The 20,661-nt window shown below is 41.4% G+C and overlaps 2 protein-coding genes across 2 annotated transcripts in view; one reads left to right on the top strand and one right to left on the bottom strand.

Annotated features, from left to right (window-relative positions):
* LOC145940360 (uncharacterized) overlaps nucleotides 1-20,661 on the top strand; it is a 96,621-nt gene that overhangs the window by 2,741 nt on the left and 73,219 nt on the right. The gene's annotated exons all lie outside the window — the stretch shown is intronic.
* LOC145940367 (uncharacterized) overlaps nucleotides 12,971-20,661 on the bottom strand; it is a 278,019-nt gene continuing 270,328 nt past the window's right edge. The window contains exon 8 of the mRNA XM_083045442.1: nucleotides 12,971-14,100. Within this exon, the coding sequence (XP_082901568.1) occupies nucleotides 14,048-14,100 (53 nt within the window). The 3' untranslated portion in view covers nucleotides 12,971-14,047. The remainder of the gene's footprint in view (nucleotides 14,101-20,661) is intronic.

A 20,661-nucleotide genomic window follows, 5' to 3' on the forward strand; every position in this document is an offset into this window, starting at 1 on the left:
GTGCATTGCGCGATACGCAGGGCAATAGTCTCTAACTGCGTGTATATACGTACATACGGATCCTTTATTATCGCGAGCATTCAGCTTACGACGATTTTCCCCGCAACAAAGGGGCGACGAGGCGAATATGAGGTATCGTGCGACTGCCAAAAAGCTGACTACGACGAAAGGACACGATGGGATGTGTGTCGTTCGGAAATATATGTAGGCGTGCACATACATACACAGACACACACGCGGACAGAACGCACGCGACAATCTCGTATTCCCATCGCGCCGTCTCGTTACGGAGCGTCTTGCGGCGCCGCGACGATAAAGGCGCCGGTAACTCATTGTTCATGCCCGGGACAATGAGTGTGCACCGGCGACTCGGCCTGATTCCGAACGAGACTTCTCTCTACTACACATAAAACGATTCGCCATTCGCTGGTCCCGTCACACGCGTTTCGCAGATAAATGGAAGCTGCTGATGTGCTTGTAAAGTACTCTGACGTAATTATTAGTTCGAGAGGCCCCCACATTCGTTAAAATTGCGAATTTTATAATAATACGAACAATGTAATGAGGGATTAGATTAATGTGATATAATAGATAATCTATATGATATGTTATATGTACACAGAGAGAATTTTCTTTAGAATTTTTTTACTCTGAAAATCATGGTAATCGTGGGACAATATGGTATGGAAAGAATTTTATGAGAATTTCTCTGATTAATATTTATCACAATGAAAAAATAATATCTATTACAATAAAATATAAAAAATGTTTGATTAATTTACTATACTTTTAGTAAAATTAATCAAACATATTTTATACTTTATTGTGAAAGATATTATTATTTTTTATTGCGATAAATATTAATCACAGAAATTCTCAAAATTCTTTCCATACCATATTATCCCACGATTACCATGATTTTCAGGGTAAATTCTAAGTGAAAATTTTCTGTGTATTATTATTATTTCTGCTTACTGTGCTTATATACATTTCTTCAATTTATTGACGATTTAATTGAAAAAAATTTTTTTAAATAACATTTCTTTGATTAATTACTTTTCTCTTAAAAAAATGTTAAATGTTTTATAAATCGACTTGGATTATTAATACAATTGAATCTACTATCGTGGATATATTAGTTAATTATCTTAATATCATTATTAGATTCTATATTCGCTCTCTTAAATGAAATCAGTGTATTATTAAGCAGTAGTTTGAGTTTAAATATAACGCTGCAGACAGTGAAATCTTATTGAGAAGAATCAATCAATGATAGTAGCTTATTTCTCAGTGAAATCTTATTGCTATAATCAATGAAATATAAAATAGAAGAACAAAGTACGAATATTTTCTGAAGATTAGTGAAACTAATTATTGATCTTTAATGAAAGTACTTTAATTAGTGCAATTTTCACTCATTTAATTTAAGAGAGTAAGAATTTATTAGGAATCAATTAGTGATGTGAGGGAAATATGTAACATCAATTTTTATAATTCGAAATCATTTAAAATCTAACGAGTCTTTTGCCTATGGCAAATCAATTTAGAAAATGGAAAAATTGTTTGAATCACGTCATTTTCAAATCAGCGTCGCATCAGAGGCCGACACCTCTAGACGGTATATAGACTCGGCTTCCTCCGTAGAAAGGCCGGAACTACGAAAAAAAAGTCGAATGAGAATGAGATTTCGTGTCCGCGGGAAGCTTCTGTTTGGCCATGGAAATCGGTAAAGGAGGTCAGCGTATGCAAATAACAGGGTCGTGAGGGAGGGAAGGGAGATTGTCGTGGAGCCAGTCGGGAGGGTCCCGTGGGTCAACGGACAAGCAGCGAGACGGCGGCGGCGACGGAGGGTATATCCATGTTCCGTTCCGTTTCACTCCAGTCCTCTTCTGCTGTGTTCTTTCTTCTCTCTCTCCTTTCGTCGTTGCGGGCGGTTTTCTCGTTCCTCCGGCGTTTCCATAACTCTCTCATCCTCTCTCTTTCTATCTCGTTCCAGCTTTTGCCAATGGAGCTCAACTTCGTGTTCTCCGCAACGCTCTCGTTTCCCTCGTTTCGAACTCCTATCCTCCCATCGTCGTCGTCGTCGTCGTCGTCGTCTTCCATCCTCCTCTAGCTGCTACTTCAGTTCCTCGTTCAGTTCCTCGGCTCGAGCTCCTCGCGACCGTTATGGCCCCATATATTTCCGCAGCCGGCAACGTCGGCGGTTGGAGTCACGTCTACGGACGTAAAGGTACCTCCAACGCGTTGTGTACTCCCTTTCCCTTTCTCGCGTCTTCTTCTCTCGCCTACGCGTCTCGTAGAAACATTCGATTTTTACGATACGAGACGAGCGAATTCTCAAGCCTGTCGAACGTTGCGTTCTCGTCGTCCTTCGTTTCCCTCATCGACATCCAGTTTTGTGTCTTTTTCTCATCGTTGATACCTTTTCTCCTAGTTTCGATTTCTTTTTCTCCTTTCGCGTCGTGTCCTATTTTCGATCTTTCTACTTGGACAAAAGCAATTAAGTTGTTAGGAGAAAATTCGAAACATTTTCATACCGTAGTGTTGAGAAAGAGAGAGATTTAGAAGGCAATATTATCTGATTTATATTATTTGACACGTGCGCTAATAGAATATTACAAATTGATGATTTTATATCTTATAAATTAAGAAATTCTTTATACATTAATAGTTTTACTATTTTTATACTTTTTCACGCAAAAAGATTATCGATTATATTGTCTACCGTGTTATACAAAAAATTAAATATATTTTAATTAATCTAGTTCAATGTAATATATTCCCGATATAAACATTATCGCAATCTTATATAAAGATACCTAGCCGTTGAAATATAAATATTCAAGCTTTTGAAATATAACCATACGAAAATGTCTCACACACTTTACTCAGGAAACTGCAGTTAATCTAAACGCGGTGAACCAATCATACTTATATAAGAAATGTTGCAATTTACCCTCGGTATTCGCCAGTTGGAGGGTCGCGAAAACAGTTGCGAGCCGGCACGCCGGGGTGACTAATCCACTGAGTGTTAATTAAAATAAAGGCACGGTCGCCGCTATGCGGGTAAGTAGAAATTAGCGTGGGGGTTTGCATGGGGTCGACGGTAGGATAGAGGGAGGGAGGATGGTCGAGAGGATGGTGCGGATAGGCCAGATGTCCACCCTTTCGTTGGCACTCGCGTGACACATCGCCGTCGCGTTTTTGAGTCGAGTCGGCTCGGGCGTTTTGGTTAATGCGACTAGTTATGGACGCATGCTTAATTGCTTTAATTAAAATTCACGTTGTACGTCGCGACATTGTTGGCGCTCGGGCGCCGCTGTGGACGAGCAAATTTTACTCGCCGGTGTATTTTTGTGAACTGAAAATAGTCATCATCTTCTGAGAAAAAAAACTTTAACAGTGTTCTTAACACATCTTCGAAAAATTCTCACACATCTGAAATATTTGTTGTTGCAGTACGCTTTGTTAAACGTTTTAATCTTCAAACGCGGCGTGAATGCCATTTAATTATTCTAAATTAATATTATAACAGTTTGTACATATGTTATGTATAATATATATATTATATGTACTATATTACTTCATTATCACACGTACGCGTGCGCCGCGTTTCGAGTTACCAAAAAGATTGCGCGTTTATATCTGCAATTTAATATTACGTTCAGTTGCAGATGAAAAAAATATCTGATTACAATAATCGGTAGTCCCGTTTGGCTGTAACTTTACTCGCTGTAATATTATACGGATATTTTCCGACGCGCCCTTTTTGGCACATGGCGAGAACTGACCTTTTTAGAAATTTTAAAATGCGTCCAGTCGCGTATGTGGGCGAATAATTCTCTTTAAAATTCCAAAAGCGAGCGCAGAAATGGGAACGTGGGTCGCGCGAACCTCGTAACTTCCTCTCGAGCGGCGCATACACGTGTCGGCGATTCGTTATATCGTTTCCCGAAAATTTCGCCGTGCGAGCGCGGAAAAATTTTTTTCTCCCGATCCACTATAAAAGTCGACGGTGGGTTAAATTCGAGGGTTTTCCATGGATCGGCAGTGCCTCGGTTTGATAACCGAGGCTGGGCGGTAGCCACAAGTGTCCGTCCGAGCGCCCTCTCTCATTAATTCTCCACCCTTGTTGCTTGTTAAGGCAGGGCCGCCGGTTCTCTCACCCTGCCCTCTGGCCTCCGCCATACTCGCCCCCGTCCTTGGCTCTACGACTCGCTTCTTCCCCTGTCGCCGCCGCCTACCGCTGCCACACCAGGATGGAAATGCTCTCTCGAGTGAGAGGGTTTGCGTGAGGGTCGGAGGGATCGTGCTATGTTGAGGGAGACGAAGTAGGGAACGGAGGGCGGGTAGCCTTGAAGGGGAGAAAAGGCGGGAGAAAAGGGATCGGGGATGAACGAGAAATACAGGGGAGGAAAAAAAGCACGCAGGGAGAGAAAAACAGAGACGAGCTGATTCGTTCGTGGAGGGTAAAGTAGATAGGTACGGTAAAAGGGGGCGAAACGGGGCAATTGGCGGGCGCCGGCGGGCGGAGATGTATTATGTACACCCGTTAAGTGGCCGATGCAAATCGAACGTCACCGCCGGACGATGGGCGTGCACGTGACTGTAAACGAGCCGATTAACACATCGTTTCTCTTATTCAATGCCTTTTCCGAATGAATGCCATCGCAACGCCGAACGCGAATCTCGATTTCGATTTTCCAGGGGGAAGGAGAGGGAAGGAAACCCAATGAATTTTAAACTTTCGTAATTCTACTTGTTCTCTCTCATAAAGTCGCATTAATAACTGTTAGGTAATGAAGAAAAATATTATTTCAATTTCATAGTGATCCTAGTATATTTTGTTAAATAAAAGTATTATACTTTATCACGTTGCATTTTTGCTGCAAATATCAATTAAGATTAGTATTTATGAACGCTCTTAATTTTATGTGGAATAAATAGATGACAAAATTAGACATATAGATTTATACAAAGATTCGATTATTAACCGATTTAAATAACTTTTTTTTGCTGCTTCATTTATTGATATATCTATAACTTTGCAACCAAACTTCGAACTGATTATTTATTATTGATTTTTATCGCGTATCCAAGAAATAAATTTAAAAATCAATAAAATATATTTTCCCAATAGCGTCATGATATATAAATGAGTGCATTAATCATTTATATAAATATATTCATTGAACATTTCTTACATTACAATGATATGACTATGAATGTCCCAAATCGATCCGGGACGGCGCAGCATCCGCACGCAATGAGAGAACTGTTTCCGCCTCTCGAATAACGCGACTGCTAAATCTCACTTTCAATGTCGTTTCCGAGGATTCTCACCACCACGGTCGCGTTTCTTTTTGTTCGTGTTTGGCCTACATTGGCATCTCACCTGTGTCGTCCCTCGACTCTCTGCATGTTTGATCTTCTCGTTGCACCGTCTCTTTCTCGTATTTGATGCCGCCTTTCCTACCTAAGCTCTCTCTCCATATACTCTTTTTTTTTTTTTTTTTTCTTCTTTTTTTCGTTGTACCTTCGCATCTTCTAGGGTAGAATTATGGGGGAACCGGCAGGGTGGCAGCATCGGACGAGGAAGCAGAGTGGATGAAGGTCGTAGGAGGGAGAGCTGTGCGTTGAATTAATTCGCGCTTGGCTGACGGGCTCTCGTTTGTAACTATCTCTCTCTCTTTCTCCCTCTCTCTTCGTCCTACGGGTCCTGTTTCTCTTCTCCCTCATCCTCTTCACTGTTGCCTCATCCTCCGGATTTCCCCCTCGGTTTTCTTTCTCTCTTTTTTGCCTCTGTCTTGTGCTGCTCCACTCCGTTCTCCCGTCATTCGACGGCAGGTAGGTAGAACGAGAGGAGGGTATCATGGCCGCGATCTCGCAGCCCGTTCGGGCTTAAATACCGGCGAATCCCGCGATGCAAACGAATCTCTCGGGAATCGGAGCCCCGGGTCGAACCGACCGCGAATTAAGGAGCCTTTTTTTCGCTCTCTCCCTCTCATTCGCTTTCCGGGCTCCTTCTCTTCTCCCCCCCCCCCCTTCTCAGTTACCTCGCCGCACACTCCGACCAGAGAATCACCTCGAGGATACAGCATCCGGTCCGGCGAGTTCGAGAAAGAAGACTGGTCCTGAGCCGGGCCAGTCTCTTTCCTCCTTCGTGCTCTCTGTTATCGTCACGATTATCTCCCAACCGAGTGACTCGGACCTGTCGAGTCCTCGCGCGTGGAATGCTTAGGATTAAGCCCTTTTCGGAGGCGAAGGGACACGCGATATCCTCCTTCGCCGCTTGTCTGCCCGGCGACGAGGAAGACGACGTCGACGACGACGACGACGGTCGATCGATCGGATCGCCGAAGTCTCGCAAGAGTGGGCGGGCGGTCGGTTGGAAGAAGGGCGGGACGCGTATGTCTGGAAAATGTGATCGGAATCGTAACAAGGGGCCACGTCGTTGAGTTTCTGACGTCGCGAACATGCGGCGCGTTCGGGATCTTTGTGTCATTACTGAATAAAAAATAGCTTGGCGGCTGTACATTTTTATTCTTTCACGCTCGAAACATTTTGAAAGACTTGACGTAAGGTAGAGTGCTATATTCTCGAAATTATTTCTTGTGAATATACGAATAATTTAATCTCCATGATTCATTATCGAAAATGATCTATAAAACTTATGCATTGTTAAGAGATGAAGATTCTTGAAAAAGCCTTTATATTTTTGGAATTATCTTTTCGTTAATACAAAAGATATATAGAATGTTATGTTTATAATAGAACAATTTACATTACACTTTCGTGTGCAAATTAAAAGGATCTTTATAATTGCCTTGAAATGTTTTCGCCAGCATTTTATGCCGCGATACGGTTACACGTTAATGACTGGCGAGTAGAAATTTTGTGAGCATTGTAATGTGGCGGTTTATTCTGTGTTTAATACAAGAAATATGCGCGAGGTTTAACTTTCGTTTTTAATTTCGCAGAGTTGCTTGTAATTAAGTGCAACCAAAAGTTCGGTAATATCTATCGGTCTGCTTCGAGAAAAGTTTTGCCTCCGAAAACGCTGCAAAAGTAATGCTTTAAAGTATTGCAGCTTCGGTGTCAACGTTTTTTATAATAAACAATCCATCGAATATTGAACTTTAAAAATTATAGCTCGTGAAAGTTCTTCAAGAGCTCTAACTCTGTCTAAATTACTTCCTCTCGACTCGCTTATAATTGCGCAAATATGTCATCGTCGTGGTCGTTGTCGTAGTCAGGATAAGTCGTGTCGTTAATCAGATGATATTAATATTCCAGACGTCGTGCTTCGTGGTGAAAATCACTTATCATTCGACAGTAACTCATTTAATGTTGACATTCGACGAATGCGCGCTTTCTTCTTCGTCGCGATTATCCAATTGATATCATTAACAACTGAAAGTAGATAATATTGTAAAACGATATGACAATCGCGTTTACGTTATATTTATCTATTTGATTATTCGAAGTATATAGTATATAAGCAATGTTAGGAATATATTATATAAAGAAAAAAAAGATCCTCGACATCTGAACGATCAACCTAGTCATAGAAATGTTAAATATTATTGGAAAAGAATATTTTTTTATTTTTCAAAATTAATATCTAATTTTAACATATTTATTTCAATCTCTGTCTCTCTCTCTCTCTCTCTCTCTCTCTCTCTCAATATAAATTATAAATATTATTTAAATTTACATTATATTGTTATATATATTTTATCTGATACATATTATTAATATTGTTGCTTTATTACGACTATTGTATGTGAGCGTAACAATTAAAATAAACGTTAGCAATAATTACCTGTTAGAGGTATCCCATTACACCGCGAATTCAATCGGCATGTAATGCGAAAATACAAACATATCTGACTGATTCGCGCGAGTCCTACCGCAGATGAATGGATCGCGCTAAGCCTCTATTATTAGCAGATGGAAGATTATATCGATTTTTCCCTATCGCCCTCTCCCTCCTTCCCCCCTCGGCCCCACTTCTTCCTTCTCGTCACCCTCGCGTTTACCCTTGGCCGCTACCCCCGGAGGGCAGCCCTTCCGTACTTTATGCTCTAACAAACACATCGTGGTGCTGGCAATTACGCGATGACGCAGGGCGGCCTGCAGTGTTAATTAATTTCTAGCTCGCTAATCACACGAGGTTCGGGATCGAACCAAGAGTATCGTTCCGCGTTTTCTTGCTGAATGGCAAGATAATCCTACGTTGTAATTCGGAATCCCCTTCAATGTTTCCGATTATTATAATTTTCTCTTTCCCTTTAAATTTTTCGTCGGAGACGTAAACTTTTTCGACATAAAAAATTATTTCGTTGTGTGTGTATTACATTTTTTGCGAATTGTAGCAATAATTGTGATATATTGTATAAATAATATTCTAGAACCGATAACTTTAAAAAGCTATAAAACTTTGAGATCTTGCGAGTATCTGCATCTGCAGATCCTTACGAGGAAAGGGATGCATTTCGAGAGAATTTCCGCACGATGTCACGTCTTCTATCGCACACGTATCAAGATACATTTCTCTTCGCTGTCAGAAATTGAGTCTAGCTTGAAATAGACAGACTGTCGAAAACGCAGTCACGTCCTCGTGTTTTCGTCGACATATCGGCTTAATTAGCCGAATAAACGATACTTACCTCGGATAGACGCAAGACTCTCGGGAATTCCTATATTACTTCGAGAAAAGCGGAGGAGGATAAAGAAAGATAGGACAATATGGAGTAGATATAGTAGTCGATGAGACGGGTGTATTGTACAGAGCGAAGACCAAGCGGAGAAAAAGGAGAAAGCTAAAAGTGTCGATACCAATCGTGACTACCGCCTTTAGGGTTCGGAAGAAACGTTCAAAATTCAAAAGGTTTTCTCCACAAGCGAGAGATCCATCTCGCGATGAAGTCACAGCGGTCATATTTCTTTTAAAATTTGGTGCTCATAGGTCAGATTTTATTTTAATAATCTATACTTGATTGATTTTAAATCTTATTAATTATTTTCTAGACTTTCTCTCGTTACTACATTTTCTTAAAATCATTTTTTTACAGAGAGATGACGGAATAATTTTATATCGCTTTAGAAATGATGATACATAAATAATTCTCAAATACGAAATATCATTTTAGTGGGGAATTTAACACGATTATATTATAAAAGAATTGTTATAATAATATTGTCTCAGCTTTATATATTTATTTATCCAAAATAGCTATCTCGCGTTAAAACGCATCTAGTCTCATACGTATGATAAAAAATCGTGTAACCGTTGGTCAGAGACCGTTAACGACCTTCTGACCTTCATCCAGAGATCAAGATTCAGTTGTAGAGCTTATGCTGGACCATACAGCATCCCTGAACTGGATGGGGTGGTTTCCTTCACAGGGGTCACTCTCTCCTTGGTATGGCATACCGCACCCCTTAGATCGGGACATGAGGGATGAAATTCTCTAGAGAGTAATGGGGGTTGTTTTCTATTAAAAGTTCCATCGAGGCGTTACCGAATCTGAACGAGAAACTGACGAATCATGTTCCTTCCGTTACACTGATGAGTTTATTCTACTTTTATCCAATTTCGATTAACAATGTGTTTCTTATCGAAAATCGCATTATTATTACATGAACAAAGCAAAATTAATCTTACATAATTATTAATACAATAGCCCGAATAATTTCTTAGAAACAAATCGTCATTAGATTAAATTATTTCGACAAAAATTCAGCTTAATTGTATATTAAGTTCATTTATCATTACATAAAATTTTTTTATACATAAAACAAATTTATGCGCGTTTTTGTCAAGTTTAATATGCATTCATTGACAAGTTCAATATTGATAAGAATGACACGCATAAAACTTGCTATTATATATGTATATATATTTACGCATTTTTATATTAAATTTATCGCTTGTTATCCTTATAATGTACATCGAATGCTCTTCTCGAGTCCGATCTCGTAGCTTGTACAAAAAAAAGTCTTTTCGAGCATAATCTACACGGTGCTTTCCGGAATCGATGCAAGCGTGCAAATCGGGAGCCATTAGTTCTAATTTAGAGGAATAATTTCGAATTCTCGAAGCAATGTGCGTCGCTGATCCCATACCAAACAGTAGGAACCGAAAGCCAATCGAGTGGTGTGCACGTACGACCGACACACAAACACGCGTAGCATATACATATACATACGCGCGCGGGACGAACGGGGGGATTGCATGGTGCAGGCAGAGAGCGCGCCAAAACCCGGACGCGCGTAATCCCGTTAGGGGATCAAATCAGCCAGAGCACATTACATATCGTCAGGGGATAGTTGCCCTTAACTGCTCTAATTAATATAAGGGTTTCCTTCTGGTCACCGCACCGGCCAGGCAGATAGGCGAACGTCGAGAAGAGCGAAACGTCGCGTCGATCGCTCGCACAATGAAGATGATGATGATGGAGACAGGATAGATCGCGTCGTTAATATTTTCGCCCTCCCCAGCTTTTCCTCCCGCTCGTCCTCTCGCGAGATAACGCGAAACCCGAGGTTTAGCTTCGTGTGTATGTCTTGATAGAATGTAGCATTTCGCATCCGAAACGAAACAACGCGTCGTTAAAATTAACAACGTGTCGCGCGTAACTTTTTACACCGCGCAGCTCGTCATTATACTAATTGGCGGCCCCGACGCTTGCGGATTTAATGAACTTTCGTGCAGGACCACTTCGGCAACTAACGCTCCGGCGCTTAGCTAGATGAAATTCAAATTTTCAACGAAGATCATTTACAAGGTAGTTTAATGCTACCGCAATCTCTTTCCTTTTCCTCAATTTTACCTGCTCGTGTAAATTTGTGCGGATAAACTTGTACGATGTTAACGTTCTTATCATGGGGGGGTTGGTATTCTCTTTCCGCGCTTACGAGAGCTCCCGAAATATAGCACGTTTGCTGTACACATATAATTTCTCGCAGAGATTTGGCCGTTCGCGAGCAGAATTGTGGAAACGGAACGTACGTGTGCAATGTGTAGTCGAAATACAACGCGTTTTATAAAGGAAAGAGAGAGAAAGAGAGAGACACGTGCATCGCGCAGTGGTTAATAAGGCAGCCAATAATGCGACTCGCCGTGTCGCGCTACGGGCACATTGCTGATTCCAGCGCCGAAACGTCCGTAATTACATCTTCATTAAAATGATGGCGGGCCGTGTTGCACAGCCGGGCCGGGCATATACGCGCTTCTCGCGACCACACGTACGCGCATACACGCATGCACGCACCCACGCACGCACATACGTACACACATTCGCTTACCCACATAACGTGCAACGATGTGGGTGGATTTCTGGTATCTGTATCATGGTTAGCCGTCGTACGTTACGTCGGAGGGATGGGATGGTATAAATGGTCGGTGTGAGCGCGCCGCAGGGACAGGAGGGCCTGGAAGGGCCGGGAGGGCAACGCGGGAAGCGGTAGCGGTAGCGGCGGCAACGAGGGTGGGTGCGCAGGGGGAGAGGGCGCAGCCGAGAGAGGATATGACGTCGAGAGCGGGAGGGTGAGAGCGCTGGAAAGCGGGATCGATGCGTCGCGCCGCGGGCCGATGCCTGCTCGCACTTTCGAACTGACACCGCCGCGGTATATAGCCCTTCCGCCCCTAAGGGGGAGGGATGAGACGAGAGGTATACACAACGCCTCTCGCCACGAGAGTTACGCTGACCTTCCGAATTCGCGCGCCGGGTGCAATGCCGATGATTTGTCTTCGCTGACATCGTTAGCGCCGACCGACAAGGATGGAAATGTTATGTTAAAATTAGCATCGCGCGCGCCGACAGAGCTGGTCGCACGTCTGCCTCCCCTACAGCAGACGCTAATGTGTCCCTCCGCCCTTCTCCCTCTCTCTTCCAGCCGTGGATTTATATTACGCGCGCGGTATGGCTTCCGGGTAATCGGAAATTGTGGCCTGCCTCCGTCGTTGCTATCGGAATTTTTGGTCGATATACGTATACGTCGGGACGGATGTAGAGGCAGACGTAGCGACATACGTGCGAGATGTTTAGCCGTCTTTTACATTTTTACGATACTGTCGGAGTGATGTTGCACCGAAAACAAACAAATTATTTTGGAACATTCTACTTTGTCTCTAAGATATTAATCAACGTGTAAAAACTTTCTTATACATGTTGAAAATATGTGAATATTTTCATATGCATCGATTAATCATAGAAGTATGTGTCTTTACTGCAGTACGAAATTATCTATATAGGACCGAAATGAATTTCATTTGCATTTAATGAGATATCGCAAAAAAATAAAATAGATCTTTCTCACTTTCAAAGAATTTTCGAGACGGAATAATCTTGATTTTCGAAAAGAAAAGTTTAAGAGACACGTCCTTTCCTATAATCAACGCTCATGGAATCCTTTTCGAATACTTTTAGTTCGCAAGCAATTAAAGTGCTCGATAAGAATAGAATCGAACACGACGACGAGCGTCGAAAGCTTCCGCAGACTGGTTAATTCCCGGAACTTTGAACGTGTTCGACGTCAGATAATCGGTGTCAGTACCTGTCAAAACATCTGCCGTAACATCGATATCCTGCGAGGCAGTTGTTGTTTCATCCGGATATCGGTTATCGAGAGCGATCTCGCGCTGTGTTATAAATTATAAAAGACATTTTTTCGAAAGTTGGAATTTCGGCTAATGAGAAAAATGAGAGTTAAATATTAGACTTTACGAAGCTTTACAGAAAACAATTTAAATAATATTTAACATATACATATATGAAAAGACTATAAACACAAGTAGCCTTAGTTTAAAAATACATCAAAAATTCTAATATACAGAAAATATAGTAATAGATATAAAAAAGGGTATATATTTATGATAAATTATTGTTTAGAGTGTTAGAGACAAAGAAACAGATTACTTTATTATTAATATTAATAAATGGTTAATCTTGGATATCTAACAGATTCACTCTATTTAAAAGTAAATTTTTATATAACTAATTAATTAAAAAGTGTAATCTGCCTTCTCTCTCTCTCTCTCTCTCTCTCTCTCTCTCTCTCTCTCTCTCTCTCTCTCTCTCTCTCTCTCTCTCTCTCTCTTCTCTTTACTGACACATTTTTTATAACATATTAAATATATATAATCTTAAATTTTTTATCGGATAACGTGAAAAAATGTGCAGATAACGTGACGTCAATAAAATCAGACCGCATTGATCGATAGACTAATTAGTAATTTGATAGGTCAATTAGCATCCGGAACGTTCGTCATTAAGCCGCGATTACGGGGTTAATTCCCTCGCTTCTACAGTGCTAAAATCGAAGCTCGCTGAATCTATCTCGCGGAAGGCGGGATGCGAGATAGCTTGTAATCGCGGCGGTGACCACTTGTTGTTCTCGTCTGGTCAGCTATCTCTCCTTCTGCACGGTGATCTCGCTCGCTTTCTAGTACGGGATGAGCACGAAGAATAACGGAACGCAGCCGCATGCCGGCCACATCCGTCTCCGCGGTCGAGAATTATATTCCGGTGGACGGGCAGAAAAACTGTCGTCGTTTTCAGAGACCGCGGGGGAAATCCTACTGGATGAAGAACAAAGAGAGAGAGAAAGAGAGAGAGGGTGGTTGGGGGAGAAGGGAAGATAGGGAAAAAATGGGATGCATGAACGAGCGAGTCGGCAAGTAGTCGGTTTCGGGCCGAGACGAGGTGAAACGGGTGAGCAATCACATTACCAGGGGAACCCTGCCTAACCCTATTTCGATGTCCCCTGTCGTCCTGTTCTCGCCCGCCTGTCTGCGTTCACCCGAGCCTTCTCGACCCACCCGCTTCGATTTCTCCCGAACGAACTGTCGCTATCCAACCCTCGCTCGACTATAACCGAGCACTCACTTCTCATTCCACTGTTCGATTTCCCGCGCCGTCCCTCGTTCCGTCCCGTCTCACTCCTTCGGGCGATCCGCGGCCGAATCGAAGCGGAGCATGGGCTCGGTGGATTATCAATCGAGTGCCACTTTCGATGGCCAATCGTGGGTAACTTCGGTTTATTCTTCAATGGGGGCGACTTTGCGAATTTTCGCGCTCGTTAAGGATGTGACTAAAAAGAGAGAGAGATTAAATGTAAAAAAAAATTTCTAACTTAATGTTTTAGATCTTATATATATTTGAATTTACGAGATCTTAATATCACGGATTCTAAAGTATCGTCTTAATTTAATCTAATCTGATTTAAAAATATTTAATATCGAATTTTTGTAGTGTAGTCTTTGTTAGATCTCATTCTTGGTTTTAATATTCAAAAGTTTGATATATCTTGATCGTTTTTTTTATTTGAGAGAATCTCATGATCGATTATCATTGTAGTGATAATTGTTCTTAATCTCTTGCGGTCCGCCGCAAACTGTTGGCACTTTAGAAGCCGAAGGGCAAGGGCTCCCATCGAAGGGTCGAAGATAGAGATGGTTGAATCGGAGACCCGGATGAGTGATAGATAAGAGGGTCGCCTCGATGTGAACCTCAATCTAGCTCCCGCTCGAAATCTCGACTGATTGTTTCCAGTCGCGGTCAGATTTACGTTTTGTACGATTATTTCGATTGTTCTTATTTCTTTTTCAGGATGAAAATATAAAGACAAAAATAGAAATAAAAGTAGATGTAGTTTAATTTTATAGATTATATATTTATCGCGTATTTAAATTGTAAATTTGATATTAATATGAACGCAAATAATTATATGAAACGTAATATCTTCCAAATTTTTATATTTATTGGATAAAATCAAAATTACACTGTGTTACATTTCATGTTTTCCTACTTTCTATTCTATATTTCCAGTGTTTCTGAAATTCATACAGAGATTACCATTTGAAACGAATCGTATAGTTCCGCAGCGATGTCGCATCAACTTCGTGGTAAACTCGGAAAGATAAACATCGTGAAATCTGACGGATTACCCTGTCGCGACACGCCGCCTACGATTTCAATCTGGGTGGGTGAGTTTTTTTCCCTCCGCTTGTGTGTGGGTACCATCCAATTTCCGATAAATCCCCCCGATAACGCCGCGCGTTGTCCGTTCGCCGGAGGTTTACAATTAAGCCGTCTCCACCCTCGCAGAAAACTTCTGATTTTCCGGGCCAGTTCGTCGTAAAAAGTTCATCGTTCAATTTGCACGTCCTAGCGAGGAACCACGGAAGATCGAAACGACTCCGAGTGACACTGAAGATCACTGATTTGAAACGGTAACCAAGTAGTTAGAAAGAGAGAAAGAGAAGAGAGGAAGAGAGAGAATCGTTAAGGTTTTCGAAGGGGGAGGGTGGGTGGAAATGAGGAGAGAAACAGAGAGGGTGAGGGATGGCGATATGATGGAATTACAGAGCGCGAACGAGAGGCAGTGGAAGGAAAAGAGATGAGGGAGAGTCGGGGACGGAGCCGGGAGAGATTGCTAGTCGACTAGCAAGGCTGCCGTAATGAAATCAAGGGTGTAATGGCCCCGTCAGAACGCGAATCCCCGCCATGAGCAACCTCGACTCGCTCTCTCACTATGTAGCTCACCCCCGCGTTTTGAACCCCGTCTCGCGACCCCCGTGTGCCAGCTTTGACGTACCGTAAAACCATTACGCTTTAAAGTCAACGGAACATCGAGCCGCTCACTCGCTCGCATTCACGCGTATCGCTTTCCGCTTGCTTAGCTTTTTGTTGTCACGTTAGGCAGAAACACGTCTCGGAATCTTTCTTGCGTGGAATAGTAACGGTTCGTCACGGTATTGCTCACGAAATGTAAATTAATTAAATATGAATAATTAAACATAATAAGTGGGTGAAATATTTAATATATTACGTTGAATTATACAAAATTATTTTGTTTGATATAAAAAATATTATAACTATACATAATTTTTATCATGAGAAAAACTTAATACTTTTATTTATCATAATTAGGTTATTATTAACACATCATAGGGCCGGTTTCACCATCTCCGATTAACTCAATCGACCGATTAAACTATATCTTTGTCTCTTTTCAACTACGTTCTTAAAAAGAGACAAAGATATAGTTTAATCGGCCGATTGAGTTAATCGGAGATGGTGAAACCGGCCCTAAATGAAATAATTATATGATTACTTGTCTCAAAACATTGGAGAGAATAGATTATAAGAAATTAGAAATTATAGAGAACATTGTGCATACAACAGAACTTAAATATGTAGAATAAGAAGAGTTGCTCTTTATATATTCATGTAATAATATCTTACGCAAACGCGACATCGCTAATCGTGATAATTTTGGTACGAAACTAACCGTGTGTTCTCAAAGGTGGCCGAATCACGCTGCGCTCTCGCTCGCCCTAAACTCATTGATTACAACACACTCGCGGGTTCCCTATTCTCTTCTGTCGTCTCTCTTTCTCTCTCTCCTTCCACCGACACGCTACCCGCGCGGGCTATCTCGAGTGTGCTCTCTCTCTCTGTCCCCTTTCTGCCCCGCATCTCCATTCTCACAGGGAGTTTTACATACCATGGGTTTCATGCTGGCTTCCATCCAGAGTCGGGTTACGATTCCGTTGTTCGTCCTGCTTCTCCCTTCGGGCCGCTCTCCTTCCGTCTCCATCGCACTTTCGTTCTCTCCGTTGGTGCTCCGCATCCCCTTTGACTCCCCGTTCTCCCCTCGCCCGCACCCTTCTGCCGCACCGTCGTCTATATATCGCGAGGAAGTTTCGCACACCACAGACTCGCGGCAGTTCTCGCATCTCGAGAGTCAGAATTTCTCCCTCCCGATACCCCCCTTTCTCACTTTTCCCTCCCTTTCTCTGGCCTCCCTCTCTGCCTCTCATCCTGCTCTCTTTCTTTCTCTTTCTTTTTCTAGCTTCCTTCGGCGTCTCTCGTACCCCTGGAGATATATATGTATATATATACACACACGTGTATATTCCCGTGCATTTCGTTTCTACTCGTTCCGCTGCTACTCGGTGCACACGCATCTCCCCTTCTTCTTCTCCTCTTCCTCTCTCGCTCGCCCCTTCCATTCTGCCCCCTCTCATTCTGTGAGAGCACGTTCGAGAGGTCCATTTCCCTCTTGCCTCCCTATCTCTTCCTCTCAGGCAGCCGGCACACTCGTTCTCCTCGTTCTTTTTGCCCCGTTCCGTTTCACCACCGGTGCCGAGCGGCTGTACTCCTCCCTAACCCCCTCACTTCCCTCTCCCCCGCTTCTCGCCCTCTTGTATCGCGCGATTCCTCCCTCTCTTACCCCGTCTCACGCCGCGGCTACATCGGGCTCTTTCCTCGCCCCTTTGTCCTGCTCGTTCGCCCATGGTTTCTAGCTCTGTCCGATGCACGTCCCTCTCGATCTCGCCCGCGGATGGCAGGGGGATTCGCTTTTACAAGTGGTTCCAGCCTCGGACCGGCGCCGGTGTCGTGTTTCGCGTAATAGGTCGCCGCCTATGCCATGCGGTGGCCGAACGGTAGCGCCTGTCGTTTATTATCGTTATAACGATTATTATTATTATTATTATTTTTGGCGCGATTAATACTTTTTGTTCTTTTTTTTTCGCGGTGAACACTTTGATCCATAACGATTATTATAGAACATCATCAAATAACATACACCTAGTGTTAATTTTTTTTTGTCATTAAGAAATTTATTACTATTATTACACTTATTATAATTGCTATTATATTGTCATGGGAGGTATTATTATAATTGTTTATTTTTTCTCACTTTTCGCTCTTTATCAGTCCTAATATCGCGTAAATCTAATTGATTAATTGTAAGTTTCATACCGTTCGAAACAAGTTACGCCGATAGGAATTCACATCGGAAATTCAGATATATCGGAATACATACTTACTTTTCTCTTATTTACATCTAAACGAAAACAACTCTTTCGACTTTTCACAATCGCCGTTATCCGCTTTCCAATAATGCGTTATCGCATTGATTCTGGAACTGTCGTCGCGAAATGTCGAGCGGCTCGTTAATTGAGCGTTTTTCGTTTTGCCTTCCTCTCGAGTTTCCGTGACGAGGTCACTTTGCCACACCCTCCTCGCGATAGGTATGTCACTCAAGAGGGAAATCGATGGAGGGACGGGATCGATGTCGCGACGGCTTTGCAACAGGTTGAACGAATTGCTCGGAGTCCTCGGAGCGCCGTGACTTCGGACGCCCGCAAGATCCTCGTCGGGGTTGTCGCGCTTGGTTTTGCATTTAACCCCGACGCAATCTGAGATTGCGACGATAAAAGGATTCGGGTGGAGCCGGGAGAGTATTTCGATATATTTCAGCGTTGTATGTACGAGTGTCGGTAAACATCGACATTTTCCACGATGCTGGTTTAACGTAATCGAATACCCCGGAAACCGAAATGTCAAATTATATATAAATTATGTATATCGAAGCAATATTTACAATATTTTCATTATAATATCAATATCTAAAATTCTCTTTCTCTCTTTGTATCTCTCTTTCTTTAATTCTAGTTCGAAGTAACCGAAAGACAAATTTAACGAAAATTTATTTTTAAAATCAATATTTAGGATAATAATACGTTTTAAGAGCCGAACTTTGGAATTATTCGCGATGGATACGTCTATATTTTTTTCTTCTCTGAGGATACTATTGGAGTAAATCGATACAGAAATTGTTGAGAGACCGATGACTGAATCTCTATACTACTCATTCCGCGTGCGTCCTCGCTCTTCGTTTCTTCCTCGAACGATTGTCCCTCTGACTATCCTGATAATTTCGATCGAACCTTTTATATCCGAAATTGGATTGATCAAACGTGAATGCGGTGAAAAAAGATGTATCTTAATATAGCATATGTACACAGCATATGCGCGTAGATAACAAACATATCAGCTAACTATCTTAATTAACGAATATCAGAAATAATAATTTTTTTATGATAACAATATATTGAATCTTTAGAAATTTTTTATTTTATGATAGCAGATAGTCAAAGAATATAGTACTTTCTGATTTTAGAAACTAATATTAGTGTATAAACTATACCAATGTAGAGAATAACACCACACACAGATAAGTACAAATCTAACTAATTACGGAAATAATATATAGACGCTTTAGAAACATCAGCGGTGTCTGATGATAGTCTAGAGTTGGCAGAATCGTAATTACGCTTCTCTAGCTCACACGTGCACGATCACATGTACATATATACATATATATTTTCTCCATACTCGGATAATATAATAGGAGCATGACGTATGCATACGTAACGTTACACATTCGCAATCGCTATGCTTTCACAATAACGCAAGTTTCTAAATGTAAGTATATACATATGTATGTGCGTGTGTCTGTCGGACGGCTATGTCTATATTTTCATATGTATGAAACCATACGTGTGCATGCGCGTGCATCCTCGCACAGGGCTATATGCGAGCTAGTAAAGGTGCACTTTATTGGATGACCGAGAACAAGCCGCGGAGCTCGCCGAAATCCAAATCCTCCGGAGGTTTCAGCCATCGTATTTTCCGACTCTGCGGAAATCCCGTTAACATGGCGTCGTTAATATCTCGGCTCGTGCGCGCGCGCCCTGAGAGGCAATGGCGAGAGAGAGAGAAAGAGAGAGTAAAGGGCCGATAAGGTCTCCTCTTTCGGCTTCCGTAGTCGGGGAATGACGGAGGAACGATGGACGGTATCGGAGGATTAATGAGGGAACGTTTGGGGTGTTTGGGAAGTGTACAAGAACTCCGATACTCCGTTCCCACTTCTCCACCATGCTCGTAAATTTATCCCTTTCGGCGTACAAAGTGTTGAAAAAATTTATGTCGGTAGGATTTTATATTCACATATAAGCTCTCTTGCAATTAAATTATGTTTAGCTGGAAGAAATTTATTTATATCAAAATGAAAATTAAATCTTGGCTAATACAAAAAAGTTTCGACAATTTACGTTTTCATGATTTAATTGATCTCAAAACGTAAAGTAGATTCTTGCTAAATATAAATTACATTTAACTTATTTGAAAAATAAGACATTATTATTGTGTGTATTTGTATGAACTTAATTTTTATAAAATTAACATCAGAAAGGACATAACACACATGTAATAATAATATATCTGAAAATAAAAAAAAATTATAGCAAAAATTCATGTTAATCATAAGAGTACTTTATGGCTTTTCTACATCGCGGAGAGAGTTGAACGAAACATGAAATAACGGTGGGTGCTTTCTACCTAGAAGTTATAATTAACACATTTGCTGCGGATGACAAGCGTCCTGCGTTAATCGCCTCTCCCTTCAGAAACAGGTGCACATAGTGAATCTCGACGCTATTTGAATTTCACGCTTCTATACAAGAACTATTTTTGGGGATGGTTTCAAAGTGTCATTGTCGCGTATTAATTCTATGTTTATCTATAAACTATAGTTAGTATAGTATCAGCAACTGTATACTGTTATCAGTTTTTTAAAATCCAAAACTGTACGTCAGAACTAAAGTATTAATTCTACTGTATTAATTATATTTTTGTCAGATACGCTTTTATTAAAATTAAACCAATGTATTAAAATTTAATACATACACAATATATGTATATACACAATATATATAATTACAGTACAATTAAAATTTTATTTATAAGAAGATAAATGAAAGTTTTGGTTTTTATAGAAATGTGCTCGTAAGAGAGC

The sequence above is a fragment of the Prenolepis imparis genome, unplaced genomic scaffold (genome assembly GCF_030444845.1).
Source record: "Prenolepis imparis isolate NDT839.2.m4 unplaced genomic scaffold, iyPreImpa1.0 SCAF_9, whole genome shotgun sequence".
Taxonomy (NCBI): domain Eukaryota; kingdom Metazoa; phylum Arthropoda; class Insecta; order Hymenoptera; family Formicidae; genus Prenolepis; species Prenolepis imparis.